At 42.4% G+C, this 26,265-nt stretch overlaps 1 protein-coding gene across 14 annotated transcripts in view; it reads left to right on the forward strand.

Moving 5' to 3' along the window:
* Positions 1-26,265, forward strand: part of LOC108279184 (transcription factor 4) — a 165,784-nt gene that overhangs the window by 78,009 nt on the left and 61,510 nt on the right. For 9 of the 14 annotated variants that reach the window (XM_047161788.2, XM_047161793.2, XM_047161797.2 and 6 more), the window contains 3 exons: positions 8,118-8,179; positions 21,648-21,777; positions 23,159-23,208. In XM_047161788.2, coding sequence (XP_047017744.2) covers positions 8,118-8,179; positions 21,648-21,777; positions 23,159-23,208 — 242 coding nt within the window. The remainder of the gene's footprint in view (positions 1-8,117; positions 8,180-21,647; positions 21,778-23,158; positions 23,209-26,265) is intronic. The other 5 variants (XM_047161789.2, XM_017493224.3, XM_053687626.1 and 2 more) reach the window with 1 other exon arrangement.

The raw sequence follows: 26,265 nt of genomic DNA on the forward strand, positions 1-26,265 counted from the left end.
ATCAACAGAATATAACACAAACTGATACATCAACAGAGTATAACACACACTGATACATCAACAGAATATAACACAAACTGATACATCAACAGACTATAACACAAACTGATACATCAACAGAATATAACACAAACTGATACATCAACAGAGTATAACACAAACTGATACATCAACAGAATATAACACAAACTGATACATCAACAGAGTATAACACAAACCGATACATCAACAGAGTATAACGCAAACTGATACATCAACAGAGTATAACACAAACTGATACATCAACAGAATATAACACACACTGATACATCAACAGAGTATAACACAAACTGATACATCAACAGAGTATAACACAAACTGATACATCAACAGAGTATAACACAAACTGATACATCAACAGAGTATAACACAAACTGATACATCAACAGAGTATAACACAAACTGATACATCAACAGAGTATAACACAAACTGATACATCAACAGACTATAACACAAACTGATACATCAACAGAGTATAACACAAACTGATACATCAACTATACAGAAATCAGAGCTTAATTTATACATACTTTTGATTCAAGGTTTCATGGAAGTGTTTCACTAAAAGAGAGAGAGATTTTTCCAATAACTCTCTCTCTCTCTTTCTTTCTCTCTCTCTCTCTCTTTCTTTATCTGTCTCCCAGCTCGGTATCTCTATAAGAATATCACTATTATAAATAAGAACGAAGGCATGCAGTTATTTCTACACGTTGCAGACAGTGCGTTATTTAGTATATATCACAGCGGGTCGTATCGTATGCCCCGATGAGATTTAAGAGCGGAGAATGCAGAACGATCCACGCTGGAATATTGACACGGATGATTTTTCCAGCAGTAGATCAGAGGGCATTGGTACATCTGTACGTCTTTTGATCCAAGAGTTTGTTTAAGCACAGCTTAAACACGACAGAGAAGGAAACACTAGACTCGGTTTGTGTGTAGGGGTATTATATAAAGACATATGGTTAATGCAACATAAGAAGTTGAAGTGAGGGGGGGAAAATAGTGCTTTCAAAACTCAGAGGAATGCAGGGGTGTGTGTGTGTGTGTGTGTGTGTGTGTGATATTCCTTCTGTCCCAGAGCATTACCTCATACAGAGTGTCACACCACAGCAGAAGCCATCCATTGCGTTATCGTTACACAACACAGACCTTCTCTCTCTCTCTCTCTCTCTCTCTCTCTCTCTCTCTCTCTCTCTCTCTCTCTCTCTCTCTCTGAGGGATTATTATTAGTTTTATTAAACATTTACTCAATAATGACGGTATTTGCGTAATAATTTCATAGGCACACGTTGTAAGCTCTCTTGAGATCGCTACACAGGCTGAAATACATTTCAGATATTTTATTGACTGAAGTGTATTATAGGCTCTTTAGTCAACCTGCACTAGAAGCATATTTAAAGCTTTCCTCAAATCAGAATTTATTACCATGTACATGTCTTTTTTTTTTTTTCTTCTTTCCCGTAGAGGTCGAATTTTCTCCGTGTACGTTCTGTAATTCCGTAGCTAGCCAGCGCATAGATAGTAAATAGCGTATACGGATGAACATTCCCTCGCCTGCAGATCAAAGAAAGATACAAAGCGTACATTAGCCCCGTCTATCATTTCAGCTGACTACGCCTACCTAAGACACGGCGTTATCCCGACGTTCCTATGGCTTTTATACGGCTACAATCCTAAGCGTCCGCTTTCGACTACAGAGAGCCGCGCGTTTAATTGACGAGCGCCGAGCTTCAGATTCCCAGCTTGCGAAACGATCTCGGATTAAAGAAAGGCCGATTTTCTCAACGGTTTGATCCGAAAGGATCTTTCCTCTGACCTCTAACCTCTCTTCATCAGATACGTGTGTCGTAATCAGATCACCAGCACGTCGCTCTGTCGCAGCAGTGTGTGCACTTTATCCGAGGTAAGAAAATGTCACCACAGCGTCGGTGTCGGTTAAAATCATACCGTCAGCGTCGGTTAAATGATACGAGGACTCGCCGAGCGCCGCGTTTTAACCGCAACCACGATCCGCCTCCAAATTTCCACCCGTGTCGCGTTTTCTGCCGTACCAGCAAGAGCGCATCGGTAAATCGACAGGCCATGTACAAGCTTTTCTCTAAAACTTGCTATTACGTGTCATTAATCACTCGTGTAGATCTGATCCCGCTCTAGCACGACTCGGTCTCTCCTATTGTTCATATATTTATCTAGGGTTATTTGTTTAAGCCTCATAGCTATTTATTATTGATGTAAGTCGTATTATAAGTACATCTTGTCACTATTATGGTATTTGAAGTCTGGTACAGCATGTCTAAGCGTGTCGGACAGCTCGCTAGGCCAAAAGCCCTTGTTCTCGTCTTCCCAAGGCCTCGCTGAGGTAATGCAGGATACAAGCAGGTTTTTAAGGAATCCACGTAGCTGTTTTTAAGTGCTGAATTACAATTCCCCACCACTGTTGTTGTTTTTTTTTTTTTTTGTCTTTAATCTGCTCTAATACAGTCCAAGATCTCTGTCATCCCAAAGCACAAACAATAAAAGTGAGATTTTCGCATGACATGCTTTCTTTTGTTCGTCGCAAAGCTAAATAGTATTTACGATTTCATACGGCTTTCTTTTCTTTGTTGGGATTTTTGGTGGTGTAAGTAGTTAGCGCTGTTGTTTTAGCAGGCTTTTTATTGTGTGCGTGTGTGTGTGAGAGTGTGTGTGTGCGTTGTTTTTATGTTCGACGCACAATGAAGAGCATTGTTCGTTTTGTTTAGGTTTTAGAGTCGTCTAAAAAACACACACACGGAAAAGCCTCGTTCTCTCTGCTCTGTGCATGTCACGTATTGTAGATCGCACTCTAAATCCATCCCACAAAAGGGGAATGCGGAAATAAAAGCACGCCGGTCCTTTGTCTTCGGTTTTACGTGATAAACTGCCAAAAAAAAAAAAACAACAAAACCCAAAAGACAAAGAAAGCATGCAAAAAAAATAAATAAATAAATAAAAACATAAGAAAATCAAAGAAATCAACATTTATTCGTGCAAATTCGCAGGTGGAGCGTATCGTACGACGCGCGGGACATCGCAAACGTATCAGTAGACGAGAAGAAAGGGCGCAGACGAGCAAACCAACCCCCAATCCAATCCCCCCCCCCCCCCCCCCCCCCACTAAATAAATAAATAAATAGAATTTAGGATTGTGCTCTGGCAAACTGCACACAGTGAATGAGAGGATACGATTTGAGCTCTAATGCCATCCTTATGCGTCTTTTAGTACTTCTCGCCATAGGGCTTGGCACCAACAATGCTGTCACCGTGCCAAGAAAAAACACCGCAGTGGCTGCTGCATTTCAGCGACTGAGGTCTCTCACAAACAAACACGCTCTCAAGTACACAAATCGCCTTCACAAATCGAGTCCATCCTTCAGTTTGCGTTTCCCCGTCAGAATTACGCCACGGAGCAGAAGTGAGATCCTTATCTGAGTAAACGTGTCAGATTAGCAGAAAGAGAAACCCACGTACAAACGTAAAGCCATCGATCCGAACACCGAGTGCCATCCCGAGACAAACCCAGGTGCTTTTTCCTTTGTGTGTCACCGTGTGTGAGGTTACGTCAAACATACGTACATATGCTATGATATTAGCGAAGGTACCTGCATCCGGCTAGCAGCTAAGTTGTGTAATGTCGAGTTTTGGTGTGTGTGTGTGTGTGTGTGTGTGTTTGTTTTTTTTATTGATTTGCGACGGGGTAGAGGGTGTAGGGAGGGTTTAATGGGGAGCTGTTTCGCATCAGGATGCCTGCCTAGAATGTAATCAAGCACATTCAAAAGAACTTAACAAGTGCACAGCTCTCGAACGTCCTCAGCTGAATTTTAATTTGTTGCATCTCAAGCAGCTATTGCCTATCAATCGCTTTGCTTTAAAAAAAAAAAAAAAAAAGAGGATACAAAAAAAAAAAAAAAAAAGGAAAATAAAGATAAGTACAGAGCAGCAATTCCAATTAGAGAAGAATCAGTAAAAGGGCATCACTTAGTATGATTTATTTGTATGATGTTCTCAAGGAGGCCGTTGTATAATTGTGGTCGTATATGTGCGAGTGTGTGTATGTGTATGTGTGTGTGTGTGTGTGTGTATATATATATATATATATATATATATATATATATACACACGCACACAATACAATATATACATTTTCCCCGCCTCCTTTTTAACTTGAGTTCTGGAGATATTCCCGTTGATGTCATGGAAACCATTGTATTACTAAGAATGATTCATGTCTGCGCTGTTTGGTGTACTGCTACACACACACACACACACACACACACTGTACAACACTTCCGTTAACACCTTCAGTCATCAGATTTATCCATACACACACATCTATTGAACTGCTTCACTGATCTCATTTTGTTTATTGCTTGATGTTTGTTCAGTGAAGAGTTTTTTTTTGTTGTTGTGGTTGTTGTTGTTGTTTTTTCTTTTCTTTAAACAAACCCCTTCTGTCTGTCATGGGTTAGCTCCTTTTGGACCCAATGAAGAGAAATCACTTTAAAGCTCGATCAGAGCGGGAGCAGACTAACAGGGTCTTAACCGCATCAGCCCCCGCCCCCGTCGAAAATAAATAAATAAACGAACAAACGAACGGACGAACATACATTTGTTTGTGCGTCTGTTCGAACACGCAAGCTAACTACTGAATAATTAAATGAACGAACACACATTTGTTTGTCTGTTCGAACAAGCAAGTCAGCTACTAAAGGAGTGAACGAATGAATGAATGAATACATTTTGTGAATTTTTAAAAGTGCCTTTAATTCCGAACTTGGCATGAGAAAACACCACATTATGCCCAACACCCACCCCGAACCCACCGCTCCCCCCACCAACCACCAACCCCCCCCCCACTCCCGACCCTGACCAATCAGGACTCTCTCAGTGTGCCAGCGTGCCAAGTTCACTTCATCACTCGCTCTTTCGGGAGTTGCCAACACGTTTTGGCTCGTCTTATTCAAAGAAAAAGAAAAAAAAAGAAAGGCTGGGGGAGAAATGAAAAAAAAAAATGCTACCTTGCCTTTTCCCCGTGCAAATCTCTTCACGGAAACCATTTTATGTCGGTGAAGTGCCGCCTGTCTGAAATCCGGCCTTAAACGGCGACGCTCCAGCGATGTGTGTGCGTATATAAATGCACCTTTGTTTGTTATTATTTACAGGTTACTATGCGTTATAGGAAGCCAGGGATAGCTTTGTCTTTTCCCCTCGAGACAGACGACGGCACCGGATCATTATTGTCTTGACAGGAAAAACGGCAAATGAACAAATCAGAAATGTGTGTTACACTGGATAGAAATACTTTCAACACACCTTCCTCACCTCTCTCTCTCTCTCTCTCTCTCTCTCTCTCTCTGTTTCCATCTCCGTCTGTCTCTCGAAACAAAGAACAAAATCCGCCATGCCGTTTGCCTCAAGTCACTTCCTGTGATGTAAAGGCTTTTCGATATACTGAATGTGACACGGCTGTTATTTTTTAATCAATCACCACTTAAGATGTCTGAGCCATCCACCCACATGTGCTCTTTGCTTATTTATTTTTCAACAAGTTTCGCTATGGGGGGAAGAAAAAAAAAAACCCAAACAAACAAAAAAAAACTTTACAGATGCCTTAGACCACCCCCCACCCCCCCCAACCCGATTAATTTATTTAATTAATTGTTTCTTCTTTGATTTGGTTTTAATTAGTAATTAGTATGAATATGCTTCCTATACGAGGGCTGTTTGAAGCGTCGGCTTGCCAGTTGGCAAAAGGCTGGCGCGCATGGGATTAACTCGTTTTAACACAACAAAATGATGGGTGTATCTTGGCATTTCAAACGTTAACGTAAACCCGGTGTTTGCGCTCATACTGCGAAAAACATCGGATCCGTTTTATCCGAAATATCGTTGACGTGCGTGTGTGTGTGTGTGTGTGTGTGTGGAAAAAAAAAAGCAACATGAAATCCTTTTGATTTCGAATTTTCGAATTTCACCGAAGCAAATGCAGAGTGGACCGCGCATTAATTATTAAGCAGGATTAAAGGGGGAGGAATTTGGAGTTGTTCCATATTCTTCATTAACAGAGAGACAGAGAGAGAGAGACTCCTCATGAGGAAACGGGGATTTTTAAACGCTCGTGTTTTTGCTGTGATTTACCGAACGTCCGCACGATGAAATAACAATAAATACAGGCCACGATCAATCGTAACCGCGTTAAGCTTCGTAAGCATCGCATCGACAAGGCCGTCGCGTGAATATAGAACATCGCGATTAAAGTAAAGCGTTATTTATACCGCGTCGTCGGCACTCGCAGGTTTCATGAGCGTGAGAGTAAATGAATCAGAATCGGAACCGTTTCTCTTTGAATGCATTTGCCGTTCTGTTCTCGTTGGATCTCTCTGCAGATGGTTCGGTACGTGGTGTTCTCCGACGGAACTTATTGAAGAGCTGTGTGTGTGTGTGTGTGTGTTCATGAAACGATTGTACTCATGACATTGTCTTTAAGATATGATTTGTAAAATATGTCCCCACACCCACACACACACACACACACACACTACAGCCGAAGTCTGGCACCGTGTAAGTTCTGGCTGCTCGAGGAGTGTGTGAAAGACGATTATGAATGGCACCTTCAGAGGGACTGATAAGGTGCCATTTCCGTGTTAATTCTGCCTCCTCGATCTCAGCTTGGCACAAAAGCAGCAGAACATCTCGCTACCGTGGATCCCCTCTAGCCATAATTACACATCTCAGAGACCATTCAGGCTGATTTTCGCCTTCAGTTTGCCGACTCGAGCGTCGTATCTTCTCCGCGAAAAACCCGTACACGCCTGGGTAAATACGATAAAGCGAATAAAATATCGAACAAACGCGATTCTTGTCAACGCGATTTTATTAACGCGGGACAGAAACACAAGTCGGCGGTTTCGCGGAAACGCACCACATCGGCGGCTGAATACGACACGTACTAACGACAGAGATGATCTGCAGCCGGATGCCAAGACCGGTGTGCATTTCTGTCTGTTTGTTTGTTTATTTATTTACGTATTCATTTCGAATGATTCGCCGCGTTATATAACCGTCAGAATTTTCTAAAAAGGCCGCTCCACCTCCGACCAATCGTCTAATTCGCGGCTTTTTACGTAATGAGCGGTCGCCGTCCGTGCACCGAGGACGCCCGCGGAGGGAAACTTCTGCGTGACTCAGAGAGATCGGGAGAAGGCCGGTTTTTATTTCAGCGGTGCACGTCGAGCCGATATACGCAGATACTTGATTAAATTCATATCGTTCCAAAAGTGTTTCTTCGTAATAAGCTGTTCCGCAGCTGAGAAGGTAACGATATCGGATTATTTTCCCTTACGTAACCAGTGTCTCCGAAACGCAACTGACGTCTTGTTGGGAAGATTTCATCGGATATAAAAAAAAATAATAATAATTAAAAAAAAAACCCAACAAGCTAAAGCTGTAACGAATGATAATAGTCATTATTAATTCATTTTAAATCATATTAAGTGGTAATTAATTGTTATGATATTTTATAATATATTAGTTTTTATTATTATTTCAGATTTTTTTCATTAATGTATATTCTGCGGGTTTGGATTGCACATTATTATTATTATTATTATTATTATTATCAATACTATTACTACTACTTCTACTACTACTACTAATAATAATAATGTTATTAAATGTAAAAGATTAATTAATTATCATAAGGTATAATCAAATAAATAGTATTATTTGATGAGGAGACAGTGGACAATAACCGATAAGACCTATTCATGGCAAACACAAAGGGTACTTTAGTACTTAAAGACAAGCAACATCTTTTTCGATACACATTCGGGGGCTGCATTCGGTCCTGACCACAGAGTGTCTGGCAGCAATCCAAGGGCAGTATGGGAAATCTGAATGCAGCATGTGTTCATATATAATTAGGTGCCTCCACTGAGGGACATTGACAAAGCTTGGTGTATGTGTAAGTGTGTGTGTGTGTGTGTGTGTGTGAAATGTTGTTTCCCAGCTGCAGGTGTTAAATCACTGACTAATGACTCTCTCTCTCTCTAAACAGGTAAAACAGAAAGAGCATCGTACTCGTACTGTCGTGACTCGAACCTACACGGGTGCCATCAGGTACGAGTCCCTTTTCATTCTCCGAAAAAAAAATTGCTCTTGACTTTCTGCTTCTGTTCCTGATTTTTCTGTGCTGAATTCCTGCACTGTGCTGCTTTTCACTGCTTCCTTACAGGATCACTAAAAGGTGTCCCATATCTCCGCCTTATTCATTTTCAAGTGGCTTCACGTTTCCGAAAAGCGCCGGAGATAACCGCGTCGACGTCAGCGTACCGTAGCGTCTCGCCCGTCGCCGTCCTAGCGGTCGGGAAGAAACGTATCTACACACCGTCTCACTCGAAGCGGTCGCCGAGTACGGACGCGCGGACGAGTAACATCCGTTCATTGTAAATGTTGCCGTCGCGAATATCTCAGGCTTCCCGTGAAACGCCACGTTTCTCCGGTACCGAACATCCTGCTGTCGTTGAAGACACTGCTGTCTCGGGTGTCTAGAAAAACGATAAAGTTGGGGTCTTGTCACTGATGAAAAATTAGCTGGTATTGAAATCAATCTTTTTTTTTTTTGACAGCTGACAAGACAGAGCCATCAAAGAAAGAGCATGCGAGAGAGAGAGAGAGAGAGAGAGTGAGCACACGTCCTACCCTTAAAGCTTTTGTAAAACTTTCTTATCCGCACTTTATTGCTTATTTAAGTCTTGGTCGTGCTCCCACTCGAAAAAAAAAAAAAACACACTGTCCGAAATCATATTTTTCCCTCTTGCCAAAATTAATATAATTCGCTGTCACAAAAGTTGTCTTTTATTGCTCCAGTATAACCCGTGTTTGATTTACAGCGTTCGCTTCAGCGGAGGTTTGAGCAAGAGCTGCATTATTTCAGCGGCGCATTGAATAATGAAAGTGTCCCTCATGCACCTGCTAAAGCTCAAGATTTGGCCTTTTGCAGGGATTTGGGATCTAGCGAAATCTCTCAAATGTCCAAACTGCGTAATAACGTTCCCTTTCTCCCTTTTTTTTTTTCTTTTCCTTTTCAAATCTGCAGCTGTAGAAATCCCAGAAAGATGTAGAAGGATAGTCAGCGCCGATATTACCGCGCTCCTGTAGTGTTCAGACCAGGACGCGCTGGCAGGAACCCATTCGTTTTCATCACGTAGTGCGTACGTGCTCGTGGCGAGGAGCTCGTTCTGAAATCGCGCACGTCCGGTATTCAGGCATTAGATGTAACTAAGGAGGCGTTGCTCATGTCGAGGACCGAAGTCTTATGGAGGAAATTACGGGTGACACGTACTTAAAGCGCGCTGTAAGTGTCGCGAACGCTTCAAACTGTGGGCACGCTTTTATTTGCAGGAGAGCACATCAGATTGAGGAAAACTCAAAATGCGTACGCGTTACGACCCCATCACCTTGTTTCATTATCTCCATAGTGGCAACAGAAAGTTGTGTGCTGATATAAAAAAATATAATAATAGTAATAATAAGAGTATGTGCTGGATGAAGTGCTGTTTTATAAGCTGTTGAATAACATGTAAAATGCTGGGAGCCACATTGTTAAATCAAATCGAGTCTGCGCTGGTTAATGTAATCATGACTAAGCTATGATCGATATATCACACTACTTCGGTTAGATGCTCATTACGTTTGCCGCATTTCCCTCCATATAGCGCCATTTAAAAAAAAAAAAAAGTTTGAAATTATATGACATTGTAGTTGACAGGGGAAAAAATCAGCATTTTCTGTTTTAAGTTAAGTGGTCTGGACACTATTGAGAAACCCTGTCTCAGACACATATACTCATGGAAGATCTGGCAACCTCGGAGGCAAGGTCTACACAAAAGGTGATTTGAACCCAGAAAATCGATTTATAACCAGCCTTTGAACACAAGGACGATTTCCCGCGTGAATATTGCAGGAAAGTTTTGAATTTAAGTCGCAAGCTCTAAATTCGGTCCTAATACTAAATGTGTTCGCAAGTCTGATCTGAAAACAGACAAATCTGTTTCGATCAGTTTGAGATACTCTTGTGTGGAATTTAAATGCACCTGGAGATCCTGTTTATATGGAATAATGCTGATTATAGTGCTGTCTCTTAATACGGAACATCTAATATTCTCAGTCCAGGCGAGTATTGGTTATTGTCTCTACTGTTCAAGCAACACCTATTGGATTTATACTAAGGAATATCATTTAGTAAAGACTGCAAATATTTGGGTGAAACCAAGCACTGCATTCCACAAAAAGAACATCATACCTACAGTCAAGCATGGTGGTGGAAGTGTGATGGTGTGGGGATGCTTTAACGCTTCAGGAGAATGTCCCGTCTTCAGTCCGTAAGTTGAAACCCAAGCGCAACTGGGTTATGCAGCAAGACAACGATCCAAAGCATAGGAGTAAATCCACCTCTGAATTGCTCAAAAAAAAAAAAAAGGCTAAATTAAAGTTTTGGCATGGCCTAGTCAAAGTCCTGACTTGAACCCATTGAGATGCTGTGGCAGGACCTCAAATGAGCAGTTCATGCTCGAAAAACCCTCCAGTGTGACCGAACTAAAGCAGTTCTGCAGAGAAAAGTGGACCAGAATTCCACCACAGCGCCGTGAAAGACTGATCTCCAGTGACCGGAAGTGTTTGGTCGCGGTTGTTGCTGCTAAAGGTGGCAGAACCAGATTTTAAATTTAAGGGGGCAATTACTTTTTCACATGGGTGATAGGTGTTGGATAGCTTCTCTTTTTTTTTTTTTTGCTTCAATGAAAGAAGAAACTGCATTGTGTGTGTAAGTCAGGTTGCCGTTGTTTCACGTTGTATTTCGTTTGAAGATCTAAAACTATTTAGTACGAGATACACAACAAATCAGCGAATACTTTTTCACAGCGCCGTAACACTGTTACTTGATTGGGTCGTGATAAATATGTTGTTGTTGTTGTTGTTGCTGATGTAAAGGCATTTTTGCTTGGAGCTTGTCGTTTGTGATGTTATACAATATTGTTAATACTGATTCCTGTTATGAACTAAACACACACACACACACACACACACACACACACACACACACACACACACACACACACACCTCTAAGGCATTGTGTGCTCATTGACTGTTTAGGCCAGTCAGAAATGAAAACGAAACACATCCTCTTGCATCTCTGTACAGGAACTACACTGTACACACACACACACACACACACACACACACACACTCAGCACGACAAATCTGAACATATTCTCTTACATTGGGTTTCAAGGTCATGGGGTAATGAGCAAGCTGTTAACAGCATTTAAGATTAAAAGCAGATTCGGCTTCGTTTCTCAACGTACGCCTCGTACACGACACGATATCGAGACAGTTTCGGCGTGTGTGAATATACACACACTGACTTAGCCGCTTTAGCGACGCGAAACGTTACGAATAAAGCCGTCAAATCGTCTGCTTTGGTTTCATTCCCAAAACGCTCGCTTGTGTTAACCAGGCGATTTGACAGCGTTTGAGACTTTACTTCATATTTAGTGTTTGTGTTACAGCAGTTCCACTCGAGATGTTTACCGGGTTATTTTTGGCTGTGAAAAAGAGGCAATTCACACTTTTTTTTTTTTCTCCCTCTTTCCTGTCTTCCTTTTCTTTCGGGGGAGTTTTTTTTTTTTTTTTTCTTCTTCTTCCTTCCCTTCTTACACGGGTGGTGATTTGCTACGAGACGCTTATCACTCCTCTCCTCCATTTGGCTGCTTGTCTTTCAGAGTTTTCGTCTCCCTGTTGCATGTTAACGTGTTAATTGCCCCTTGTTAAGGGCTTCATTTTAGAAAGGCCTGTGTCATCGTGTGTGTGTGTGTGTGTGTGTGTGTGTGTGCGCGCGTGTGTGATGCGCCTAAAAGCTACCGTTCTCTTTTTTCACCTGTCGCTTCTTCTCATCCAGCTCCTCTTCCTTCGCTAACGTTCCACAAGGTGATGAGAGCCACAAATCAACGTGAGGGCTCTCAGACAGCCTCTCACATGCTCTCCCCTTACACACACACACACACACACGCTCTCTCACACACACAAACACGCACACACACACACACATGCACATTCTTCCACACTTTATTTAATTGCCGATCGGGATCACGACAGGAGAACCAACATATCAGTGTTCTTATTTTCTAAAAAAAAAAAAAAAAAGAATAAATAAATAAACTAACACACACAAAAAAAAAACCCTGAAACATAGTCAATTAAAGGGTAGATAAACACACACACACACACACACACACACTTCCTCTGATGAGTTTTAGAAAAAGTGCCGCATACATCGGCATCCTGCATGAGCGCGGTGTGAAAGGAGGTAAATTTGCGACAGCGGTGTAAATGATTCTGTCTGTTTTATACCGGAGCGCGTTTGATCATCGCCGTCGGAGCGTGTGGGCAGGTGTGTGATGCAGCAGCACTCGGTGTGTTCAGGTGTCGTTCAGGCTGAAGCTATGTGCATATGATAATTAGCACGTTAGGGTGTTGTGATACGTTTGGATATTAATTGTTTGTGTGTGCGTGTAGGCAGTTGATGCACACATACATATATATATATATATATATATATATCATTAGGATGATTACACTCCCCGACGTATTTTGAGACAGAAATGGAGTGACCTGTCACAGGCAGAGGTGGCGAAGCTCGAGGTAGAGAATACCGCACCCAGAATAAATACTAAGGATGGGATCACTGTGGGTTGAGTCCCTCCCTTTACGGCTGTGATGACCTCCACTCTTCTGGGAAGGCTTTCCGCTAGATGTTGGAGCCAGGTCGTGGGGATCTGGGATCGTTCAGCTACAGGAGCGTTAGTGAGGTCGGGCGCTGATGTTGGGCGAGGAGGCCTGGTGTGCAGTCAGGGTTCAGGTTCATCCCAGAGACGTAGTAAATGATGTTTTATAGAATATCTAGACGGAGTTTAGTTTCGTGTGCGGTTTGAGTTTCAAGGTTTCAGTTTGAGTCAGTGTACAGGATTTGCTGCTATAGTTTCTTTCATATTGGTACTTGCGATTGGTGAAGTGCTCATAAGCGAATGCGCAGATAATAATAATAATAATGGTAATACTAATAATGGTGGCTTAGTGGTTAGCAGGTTCACCTCACACCTCCAGGGTTGGGGGTTTGAGTCCCGCCTCCGCCCTGTGTGGGTGGAGTTTGCATGTTCTCTCCCCGTGCTTTGGAGTTTCCTCTCAGGGTTCCAGTTTCCTCCCGCAGTCCAAAGACATGCGATGTAGACTGATTGGCATCTCTAAAATTTCCCGTAGTGTGTGAATAGGTGTGTGTGTGTGATTGTGCCCTGTGATGGGTTGGCACTCCATCCAGGCGGGATAGGCTCCAGGCTACCCGCAAACCTGTGTAGGATAAGCAGTATAGTAAATGGATGGATGGATGGATAGATAATAATAATAATAATAAGTAGCAGAAATTTAACGTCGGACGGTACGGTCGATTGTTGTGGAACGTCTGCAAAACAAGTTCGTTTCTGTTATCATTTACATTACAGCAACCGTCAAGAGCGATTAGCAGTCGCTCCCTCAAAAGCCTCGTTTTTCTTTTCTTTTTTCCTCATTTCCTACCAAATCTGGTCTCGGCCAAATCCCCACCCCCTCTCTCTCGCCTGTCATGCAACAGCTACTAACCAGGTAGGGTGAGGGCGAACACGTGCTTCCCTCGAGACACGTGAACCCAACCCCGATCACATCTTTTCAAACTGCTGGTCCTGCAGGGCAGCGTCACACACTCGGAGTAAAATGCTCTCTGCCCTTTTCCACATACACGAGCTCACAGATGCTCACGATTAGCTAGCGTCTCTGTGATCGATAGGGGAGAGAGTGAGTATGCCGTCCCTCACACCCAGAGAGCATGGCCAGTTCTGCTCCCTTGACTCCCGGTCACGTACGGGTGTGGAATCATTCGGATCTCGCAAACTCCCGATGACAGGGTGAATGCTTTTCTGCTGCGCCACTCAGAAGCCTCTTTTTCCCTTTTTTTTTTTTTTTTTTTTTTTTAAACAGCATAAAAAATGCGCTCTTGTGCTGTTTCTGGGAAACCACAAAATGCAAAGCCCTCAGTCTAGAAGACTTTACAGCTCTGACGCCGAGACTCCTTCCCGAAGGGTCTCCTCACAGAAAACGTCACAGGATCAGCTTTTTAAAAACGGTAAATCGTTCGGTTTACAGTAGGTCACATGACACGTCCGCCATACAGGTGCATACGATCGAGCTGTTTCTATAGAAACGATGGCGCGTGAGGAGCAGCACGTTAATCTAAACCTGCGGCTGACAGAGCTGCTGTGGTGAGGCAGGTTGTGGCTGGTTGACGAGTAGGCCTGTCTGTGTGAGTCGGACGTGGCCCCGAGTCAGCCCGAAGAACCCGGGCTTCTTTTCCCAGACAGATTAGTCGACTCGCATTTCGGGAAACCTTCAGAGCCGTCGACCGCGAAAACACGGCTTTCTTTCTGTTTAATGTCTCTCAAGTGATTATATCATTTGACTTTCGACCTTCTCAGCATCTTCAGCCTGAAGCTGTAAAGGATCTGAGTGCCAGTAGTAACGTGAAACTTCTAGTCATTTACTTCCAACATAGACACCGTGTAGCAGCTGCTCTCTCTCTCTCACTCTCTCTCTCTCTCACTCTCTTTCTCTTTCTCTCTCTCTCTCTCTCCCTCTCTCTCGCTCTCTCCCTCTCTCTTTCACTCTCTCCCTCTTTCTCTCTATCTCTCTCTCTCTCCCTTTCTCTCTCTCTTGCTCTCTCTCTCGCTCTCTCCCTCTCTCTTTCACTCTCTCCCTCTCTTTCTCTCTCTCTCCCTCTCTCTCCCTTTCTCTCTCTCTCCCTTTCTCTCTCTCTCTCTCTCTCCCTTTCTCTCTGCCCCCCCCCTCTCTCTCTCCCTCTCTCCCTCTCTCTCTCTCTCTCTCTCTCTCCCTTTCTCTCTGTCCCCCCCCCCTCTCTCCCTCTCTCTCTCTCTCTCTCTCTCTCTCTCTCATCGGGAACATGTGTGTAATATGACGGCAGTGTGCATGTGCAACAGCTGTTTTTCCCCCCCTCCTTTTTTTTAGATCTACAGTATGGCCTCCCTAGAGACTGCCTGTAATAATTTAGACACATCTGCCATTGCAAATAGACAGGTTATTTTATTTTATTATCAAGCGTCCCGGTGCATGTGCGTTATATTTATATTGATTGTTTCGCTCCTGGTTCTCTAGGCTTATCAGCCTTTGTCCATGTTTCGTTTGCAGTCGCGAAGTCATTTTGTCCGAGAGCGTAGCTAAATACCAATCCATAAGACGATTCAGCGCAGTAGTGTGGTGTTGGAGGCATGATACGCGACTCCGTACAGTAGTTTGGGTGTGATCGTATTGTGACGTTGAGGTGGTTTGCTACTGGGGGGGGGAGAACATAAAATGGGAGTTTGAGTGCAGGCTGGTCAGGATCTGGAGTGGAGAGGTCATTAAAACCATGCTGTAGAGAGGGAGCGAGAGAAGGAGACGGAGAGACGGCGGATAAAACGAGGCCGGGTTTTTCCCGTTCAGATGTGTTCAGATCAAACGGCACATTAGCGGTTAGCGTGCCGCAGCAGCTGCTAGTGGATAAAGAGCAGGTCCGATCTGTCAAGAATCTGCTTTAGTGAGCCTGACACCTTCACTCACACACACGCACACACACACACGCACACACACACACACACCGCCTGGTTCACACACATGAATGCATTGTTTGTATTTCTGTCTTTCTCTTTTCGCCTTTCTTCTAGCGGCAGAGTCATCAGCATCAAAGCTTGCTGTTTTTTATTTGTCATCAAGATGTAGTTTCTGTGTGTGTGTGTGTGTGTGTGTGTTTGTGTGATAAGAGTTTGGGGGCAGGGTAGAACTGTTTTTTTGTTTTTTGTTTTGTTTTTAATCAACACCACTGGCAATTTAGAAAAGTTTACATATCACACCCAACCCACACACACACACACACACACACACACACACACACACACACACACGAGTGACACACAACAGCTGCATCATACAGTTCAATATTTGAGCAAGCATACAACAGAACACACACACACACACACATACACAAATATGTATAGCTTGAATGTATTTAGTTCCCGTACACAATAATTAGATCAGTTCTTATGTGAATTATGATAGACAATAATAATAATAATAATAATAATAATAATAATAATAATAATAATCGATCAATGTTCTGTGCTTGTATGTTCTGCTGTGTATTTGTTTCAGATTTGATTATGAGGCATCTCTCAGTTTGCCTGTATATTATCTATTATTTAAATACAAAACAGCACAAAATCTCAAGGTCCATTAGTGAAGATTTGTGGTTTATTTTGATCATGATTAGGTCTCTAACAGTTATGTAGTTTGGATTTATGTTTGAATTATTTATTTTATTTTATTTTGTTTGTTTTTTTTACTCCTCGGGCCTACCCCCCTGACCAAACCCCAACCACCGCCCCCCTACTCGCCCATCTACGGTAGCCTGTAGTAGAGTGTCGAACCGATGCAAGCAGTCAGGACAAGAATTCAGGTTTCCGAATGGGTTTTCTCGGCCGTCTTGTACACTTGTGCCGAAGTCATGGCTGTATTTTTTTTTTTTATCATGTCCTGTATCAATTCCAGGTCACGTGTAGACGTGAGAAAGAAAAGAAAATTTGACTATCGCACCCTTAAAGGCTGTAGACTTTCTTTGTGTGCCACCCCTCGGTGCTCGGCAGACGCAGTAGACTGCGGTTCTGTTTGGAAATCTGTAGAACTCTCTCGGAAAAATGTGTCTAGACATAACAAACCCCACCTGCTTCATTTACTTTTAACAAATTCTTTTAAACTAATGCCATGTTATGGTAGCTGTTAGCTAGTCGTTGGAGGTCACTAACATAAATAACCTGTTCGAGTGTGTTAGTAAAAACGTGACATTTCATAGATGCTATGGGTAACGAGCTGCTGAGGATTCCGGTATGAGGAACATCAACAGCAAAAGTTTTTATTTCTTCATTTCATTTTCTTCATTTCATTTCCTGACGCTGTAAGTAAACACTGGCTCGTTGATTATAAACACGCTGATCGGCCCGTTTCTTTGTAGCTTTTTTAAAATGAAGTTTGTTTTCTTTATTGTTTATTGTGTTTTCACCCTGCATGCTCTTTCATTCTGTTTCATCACGGCATGGTAAGGTGTGTATGTCCTGTTAAATCAATTAACTAATTTATATGGAATACTTTCTAAGTTCACCTAAGATGCCCCCAACCTCAGACACACAGACAGATTTTGTTCTTATCCTTGTGATAAACGTCTATTGACATAATCTTTGTAACCATAAAAAAATATTTTGGCTATCCTGTCATTGTGAGGACATTTGACACTATCCTATGATTGTGAGGACATTTGACGCTATCTTATCATTGTGAGGATATTAGACTCTATTCTATCATTGTGAGGACATTTGACAATATCTTGTCATTGTGAGGAGATTTGACGCTATCCTTTCATTGTGAGGACATTTGACGCTATCCTATCATTGTGAGGACATTTGACGCTATCCTATCATTGTGAGGACATTTGACGCTATCCTATCATTGTGAGGACATTTGACAATATCTTGTCATTGTGAGGACATTTGACAATATCTTGTCATTGTGAGGACATTTGACAATATCTTGTCATTGTGAGGATATTAGACTCTATTCTATCATTGTGAGGACATTTGACAATATCTTGTCATTGTGAGGAGATTTGACAATATCTTGTCATTGTGAGGACATTTGACAATATCTTGTCATTGTGAGGATATTAGACTCTATTCTATCATTGTGAGGACATTTGACAATATCTTGTCATTGTGAGGAGATTTGACGCTATCCTTTCATTGTGAGGACATTTGACGCTATCCTATCATTGTGAGGACATTTGACGCTATCCTATCATTGTGAGGACATTTGACGCTATCCTATCATTGTGAGGACATTTGACAATATCTTGTCATTGTGAGGACATTTGACAATATCTTGTCATTGTGAGGACATTTGACAATATCTTGTCATTGTGAGGACATTTGACACTATCCTATCATTGTGAGGACATTTGATGCTATCCTATCATTGTGAGGACATTTGACAGTATCCTTTCATTGTGAGGACATTTGACACAATCCTGTCATTGTGAGGACATTTGACACTATCCTATCATTGTGAGGACATTTGACACAATCCTATCATTGTGAGGACATTTGACAGTATCCTTTCATTGTGAGGACATTTGACACAATCCTGTCATTGTGAGGACATTTGACGCTATCCTATCATTGTGAGGACATTTGACGCTCTTTTATCAATGTGAAGACATTTGACTCTCTCCTATCATTGTGAAACATTTGGTCTTTTTTGAGCCTCACAAAGTGCTAAATATGTATGTAATTATAAATCATTTGGCAAAAAGACACACACACACACACACACACACACACACATACATTCTGCTACATTATTACAGTCCTCCTTAGCAGCCTTCTGACCTCTGCACCTCAGGAAGTGTCTCTCACTGCTTTGAGCGCCAGGACTTGTTTCCTCATTACTCATCACAGTGTGTGTGTGTGTGTACGTGTACTTGTACAAGTACGTGCATGTTATGTGGAAAGCTTTCTGTCTGATGTTTTCCCCAAAGGACACACATTAGCTTTTCTATGTAACATACTTTTAAAAAGATTTAATTTGGGTTTCTTTTTCATCCATTGCATCTTCATATGAAAATGTGCATTGAATCAGTGAAGTTCTGTTCAGATGCTCTGTGTGTGTGTGTGTGTGTGTGTGTGTGTGTGTGTGTGTGTGTGTGTGGTGGGGGGAGCTGTCTGTGGTCATTAAGCAGCAGTTTGATCACTGTTTTGGACAGGGAGTGAACTGCAGCGTGGCACGCTGCTCTCATCTTGAAGTGGCTTAGCGAAAGTTTAAAGGAAAGCATGCGAGGGTGTGCATGCGTGTGCTGTGTGGGTTCGGGTGTTCCCGAGTCCTTCCCTTCGGGACTCGGTTCCCTACAGAGAGAAAGCCTTTGCTGTGGCACACACTCACACAACACTCATTCATAAGTCATGTTGCCATCAAGGTTCCAGAAGGAAAGCGTCGCTGAGGTTTCGAGTATAATAGTGCAAAAATGTAGAGAACATGAAGGAGGTTAAGACTGAATCTATGAGGGTCTGAAACTCCCTGCTCACAGTTTAACACGTTGAGTCTGTTTTTGCTTTGTGCTTCTGCGACGAGCCTTGTGTTTGAGCAGTCAGCAATGATCAGGAGGACAAGTTTTTGGAAATATGGTGCAATAGTTTTCTGGGGACCAAACTACACAAACTCACACACTCACACGTTCACCTGCTCATTTACCCACTCACTCAATCACACACACACACACACACAGACACATACGTACACACGCACACACGCGTTGAGTTGCTCTGTCTCTGTCTGTATTTCTCCTTCTTATCCCAACACACTGTTTACATTTCTGTTTATTGCGCTTTTGTAATTATGCTAATGTCTTTTCCATTTTTTGTAATCATCATTTGGTGGCCAAGTAGGCATTGTGCTCCCCTGTTATTAACGCCGAGTGTTAATCCTTCATGCCGCTTCAGGTGTTCCTCATTTATCTTTGTTAATATTTTCTCCTGGATGCCAGCTGGGTACAACGGTGCCAGGTCTGAAATAAGCAGGCACGGAATTGTTGAAATTGATGCCCTAGATGCCCAACTTTGACCATGGGAGCGCTCTGCACGTCCTCCAGTTATTTATTTATTTTCCCGTCTAGTTGCCACGACGACGTCGCCGGGCTTGAGAAAAGTGTCTCCGAGTCGAGACGAGACTCTTTTGTTTTAGCCAAAGCCCCCTTCACCCGGACTAAAAAAAGCTCCTTAACTACGTACCCTAGAGGGAGGGAAGGGGGCCAGTGACTTTATTTAAGACAAGGCCTCTTTTGTTTTAACATGTGAAAGATGGGGGGCGGGGTTGGGAGCTCCTGTGGCCCTTAATTGGCCCATTTAATGGTGTTTTGCATGTGAATGGTGGCCTAGCGGAGCATCACTAAAGTCTGTTGTGTCTAAGTCAGTGATTGGAATTTAGATTAGACCAAACACTTATCTCTCCTCGATCAACTCTACTAATTAACGGCCGGTAACAGGCGAGTTAACTCTACAAACTTTTTTTCTTTTTGTAAGGGGGGAGTTATCACACACTCTCACTCACACACACCTTCTCCTCTTTCTCTCTGTTCCGAACTTCCGTTTAGCACGGACTGATATACTTCTGAGTTGAAAAATGAGTTTGTAGCATGTAGAGCAGGAGTTAAAAACACAGAAGTACCCTAACAGGGAGGTTAAAGCGAGGATGTGCTTGCTCGGGGTAAGTGTGTGCTTTCTCAGCATCCGAGACACGAACACGTACACAATCCGAATGAAAATGTCATATCAGTTATGTTCTAGATTGTTCCAGATATACTTTGTTGTTTTGTTTAGCAGGTAGACACGTGCAGTGTATATATTTTTCCTCTTTATTATGATCTGCTGTGCGTTTCGCTGAGTTCAGCGGCGTAATTTCTCGTTTACTTTGATCGTTGTAAATCACGTAATTTAGGCGTAACGAAACGGATCATAAGTAACATTATCGCACAGAATGATCGCGTGTTATAATATGGATTCGGGTGGTACAGTAGGGAGCATTGGCGCGTCACGGCTCCAGGGTCCACGGGTTACTTTCCGTGTGACGTCTTGGACGTTCTCCTGCACGAGAACGTGCACCTGCATGCCGGTAGGTGGTTTGGTATCTTCAGATCGCCGCCAGTTTCGAAAGTGTATGTGCTTGCCTGGCGTTTTCTTTTGTTCTCCTCGACCACTTCCAGTGTTCCCGCGACAGACTCCGGATCCACCGCAGCCCTGACCGGGATGAAGTGCTAACCGAGGATGAATGTATAAATAATATGGAGCTGTAATAAGGGACTAATTAAAACTCTACTGTGTGTCATAACCCCAATTTGTCATCTATAACCATTTCTCATTCAGCCCGTGTGCACTTCTCAGGCAGGCTTCCACTTCGATCGCTTTCTGTTTAACCCAGAGACTCCGTGAGACACTCGCGCGTCCCTCACGGTGTACGATTTGTTAAGCTCCGTGTAGTCCTAACAGAAGGATCTGCGTTGTAAAGTTTCATACTTTGAACGCGTTTAAGCTTTACTCTTACAATCATAGTGTGACTACTTCTACCGTTTTGTTGGATTTTTATATGCAGTATATTTAATATGCAGAAGACAGTCTCCTAGGTGTAATTGTCAAATACGTTAAAATGATTAACGATTCAAATAATAGTCGTATATTGAAAGTTTTAAATACGATTATGTCCAGGCAGTAAAGGTTTGTCTTATATTTTATGTGTGTTGGTGTAAGACAAGAGTAAATCATTTTAAGGGTTGTATTAAAATCTTGCTATTAATAAAGTGCTACCCGTGTGTGTGTGTGTGTGTGTGTGTGTGTGTGTGCGGGTGTGCCTGTGGTGCAGCAGGGCATCATGGGAGGCGAGATGGGAATGGTGAGTCCCGGGACGGTTTCCCCCACTAAACCAGGCTCTCAGTATTATCAGCACTACAGCAGCAACCAACGGCGAAGACCTCTACACAGCGACTCTATGGGTAACATCTTCATCATCATCATCATCATCATCATCATCATCATCATGACCACCAGCGCCACTGTTCTGTCATCTTTATCACGCCATCTTTCATACAGTCTCTGTCCTTATTATCATCACCACAATTATTAGCCTTAACATCGCTTCCTGATGATACCTCATGACCATCATTACCATCATCATCATCGTCATCACTATCACCATTATTATTATCATAGTGATCAGTATTATTATTATTATTATTATTATTATTATCTTCACCTGACATATCTCTACCTAATACATTAACTGCACAATGCAAAGTTGTCCATAATGAATTCATTTAATTAATTAATTAAGAGATCTACTACATACAGACGAGTGACGAATTAAAGGAAAAACACAGCGTAAAAATGTTTTAGTAAAGTCTTGGGCGTCGACGAGCCTTCGGGACAGCTTTAACGGCACGGTTTCTACACGCCTGTGGAACTGTACCGGAGCGACGAACACCGTTCTTCCAGAAGACGACGGTAGCGGAGAGCGCGGTCTAACACGTCGCTCCAAACCCTCTCGCACACGTCCGGCCGAGTCGAGATCTGGCAACCGTGAGAGCCGTGGCACGTGATCGACATCATTTTCATCACCCCGCCATTCAAAACCATTCAGTAAGCCCTCGTGCCCTGTAGATAGGGGCGGAGTCATCCTAGAAGAGTCCACACCCATCCGGATAGAAATGTTTCATCCTGGGATAAAGGTGATCAGTCAGAGAAACTCTGTATTGATTTGCAGAGATGCTTCCTTTTAAGTAGAGACAAAATGTCACCTGTCTGTATTGGTAATGTGTGAAATATTATTATTATTATTATTATTATTATTATTATTATTATTATTCGTCGAACTTAACTGTTCCAGTCACTTTGAATTAAAACGAACGCATCCCTCGATTTAACGAATCAGACGACCAGTCGTGCCGTGTTCAGTGTCCCGGTGTTTGCCGTCAAACTCTCCACATAGCGTAATTAGATTTTTTAAAGTATCTAAATATGCTAGTGCTTCAGAAATCATGCTCCCAGGTTCGAGCCTCGATGCCCTCCAGGCAATTTGCACTTCTTTTCATATCTCATGAAAGTCTCACCTTTTCATGAACACACACACACATCCCCTCCTCCTCATCTTCCTTCAAAAAAAAAACCAAAAAAAAAAACCCCTAGTTACCTTTATTTCGGTTGTTTAGGCAGGTTTTGGATTCTGTTTACTTTTTGTGTCTCATGTATAAGACGGCAGCTGGCTTGTCATATCACCTGTCTCATGGTTAAAATGGAGTGCTCTCAACTGAAATGTGTTACTGACATCATCACATGGGGGGGAAATAAATAAATAAATAAATCGTCTGATTTTTTCAGAGGTCCAGACAAAGAAAGTGCGCAAAGTTCCGCCCGGCCTGCCGTCCTCGGTAAGTCATGCCTTTTTATCCCTGCTGTTTGGCAGCGAAACGATATTTTTACACATTCAGGTCTGTGTGTCATAACGCATCAGCCAGTGTACCGCTGATGAGAGCTTATGAGTGACAGGTACATTTGCGTCGATATTTCCACTCAGTCACACACGATAAGACGAAGGCGGTCGTACAGGATACGTCCGAGTCTCAGTTACGGCGTCTGAGCTTTCTGACATTCTGGCTCCGATCTCCGGCGTTCCTCTGTGCGTTGCTCACGAGCGAGTTCCGTAAGCGGCAGCGTGTTTCTTTTGTTTGTGTGAACACACCACGCTGATGTGCGTATTTATGCGTGCTTTTCATATGCTTGACAATGCTGCTGTTGTGATGTTTGTGTGTGTGCTTATTTAACGGATTTCTCTTCTGTTTTTTTTTTTTTGGGGGGGGGGGGGGGGGGTGGGTGGGTATCGAAGCAGTTTTTGTTTCACTTTCCGTGTTTGTCGAGCAGATGGTCATTGCTGGTTGTTCCTCTGTAATTTGTATTTTGCATTTTAATATGTATTGAAAAAAAATGTTCGTCCTCCGCTAGACATTTTTAATGTGATATCGTGTGATAGAATTTATATTAAAGCAAGTAATATGATTTTTAAAATGGAGCTCGGTTAAAATTAATTAAAAAAAAAAAAATAGTCTTTCTTTTCTTTTTTCCCCTCAGATAGAATTCACTTTTGGCATGAAAAGTTAAGAATTTACCATTTATCAAACCATGACCTCTGATTTCACTCTCAGAGGTGAAATCTTATAAGTAAGCTGCGCTACAGAATTGCAAACCATTTATGAAGTTAATGTACCTACTCGACAATTATGCAGTCGCCAGAATAATGTGGCGATCAAAAGAATATTAGTCGACGCACTTATATTTCTCTCCCTCGTTTTATTTTGTGTTTGTCAAGTTTATGGCAGCAAAGGCCCAGGAAAGAGTTGACATTCTGTGCTATGTTTGATGGGCATGATAAAGGAAGTGCTGTTCCCGTCATCTTTTGCCGTACTACCGACAGCCCCCCCCCTTTCTTTCTTTCTCTCTCTCTCTCTCTCCATACATATATATATATATACACACACACACACAAACACACACTTTTTTTAAGTGATAAAATAAATTCATGGCTATGTATTTATGAAAAGCTAGAAAGAAAGTTGAAAGAATGTGTATTGCAAGAGTGCATTTTGCTGTATAGAGATTACCCTGTACACTAATTTTACAAACTCAGAATAGGGTTTTATTTATATATATATATATATATATATATATATATATATATATATATATACACACACACACATATATATATATATACATATATATATATATAGAGAGAGAGAATTATTATAGATGGATGGATAGATAGATAGATAGATAGATAGATTCACTCATTTGAAAGCATCCCTCGAATTTGTCCTTGAGGAGCTTTATTTTCACCCGACTCTCCTCGTTCTCTCTCCTCCGAGTGCATATCAGAGTTTGTTTAAAGTCGACAGCGTTAATTAAATTAAGTTAGGTCTAGCAGAAGGCACAGTCGGGACTTATTCTCTTGTGTGTGCTGTAATCCCTGTTCCCTGAGCTGGTCTGCCCCCTTCAGGATGCCTAAGACAATGCAGGCGGTTCTCTCATTCTTGGCATTTCTACTTGAACCGGTAGCACCGGAGCACTACAGCGCTAAAGATTCCTGTGCTAGGGAGCGGAAATTAGTTCGGACTCTTGATCGTGTGCTTTGGCCGCATTCTGTATCCTGCGTTATCCGAAACCCGACTCAAATGCGTCTCGCTAGGTGGAAAAAGTAAACGTGTAGCATGAGATCAGGACGTTAGAGTCATTTCACCGGATGACATCCACATAACACACTTTGTTTCGAGGGTTATACAGTTTTTCTTTTGGTTTAATTCTGCTGTCCTCTTCATGGTCTTGGTCCATAAAACAGAAAAACCTCTTTTGTCTCGAAGGGAGCGAAAGGTATTTAATTCAATAAAGTGTTTTAATAAAGGCTAGTAGAGGTTTATAAGAGCTAATGGCACTTTACTGCCGTGTCGCTGAGCTCATGCGCCTCAATGACATTTCCAGACAGTAGAGCTACCGCTAGTCCTCTCTCACTGTCTGTCTGTTTCTCATCTACATTGTAAACGTAATTGCTGGTCGCTCCAGCTGGCCTCCTAGACCGCTCTCAGGCTGGCAAGAAAGGTAGAGCATGCTGGGAAACATGAGCGACATAAGTAATGGAAGGGGGGAAAAAAAAAAACCCCGACAGCGAATAAACATTAGACCCCCAAAACACCGGCGTGAATCTGAGACCCGCCATTTTCAGCGCGGTCTCATAGAGATTGGGGAGGAAAAGAAAGAGAGAGAGGGAGAGAGAGCAAGAGATATGTCTCCATGGTGATGGGACTGATTGACAGGCTCTTGAGCGGGTGGCAGTGAGGTGTTGGCCAAGGCCCAAAACTTGAGGGGGGAAAAAGAAAATGGCCGCCGCACCACCAGCTGTCACCGTCAGCGTTGTCTTAGGAACCAGAGAGTGGGAATCATATATGGGTGGTGTGTGTGTGTGTGTGTGTGTGTGTGTGTGTGTGTGTGTGTGTGTGTGTGTGTGTGTGTTTCATTTTCCCAGGCAAGAACTTAGAGACTTTGTGTCTCCCCGACCAGTGCAATGCTAAATCATTGATCTCGGGTCATCTTATTCATTGACTAATTCCTAATAAATAATAATCGATCAAATTCATTTGAAACACTTTTACACAGATTTAAAGTAATAAATAGATACATTACTGTTGATCCCACAGTTTTATGAATGAAGCTGATGCAAAATTACACGTAATTACAGTGATATTAACATTTTAACGTCGTGTGTTTACGCTGAACGTCGCGCACCCGCGAGAACAAAAAAATGCCGGGCTTAAACAAACGTGTGAAAATTATTTATCTGAAAAGACAGTAAAAGTGTGCGCGTGTGTGCGTGTGTTGAAAGTCCAGACGTACGTGTGAGTTGAAGCAGAATGTACCATTAGATGACTTCATACATTTTT

Source organism: Ictalurus punctatus, chromosome 18, assembly GCF_001660625.3.
Source record: "Ictalurus punctatus breed USDA103 chromosome 18, Coco_2.0, whole genome shotgun sequence".
Classification (NCBI taxonomy): domain Eukaryota; kingdom Metazoa; phylum Chordata; class Actinopteri; order Siluriformes; family Ictaluridae; genus Ictalurus; species Ictalurus punctatus.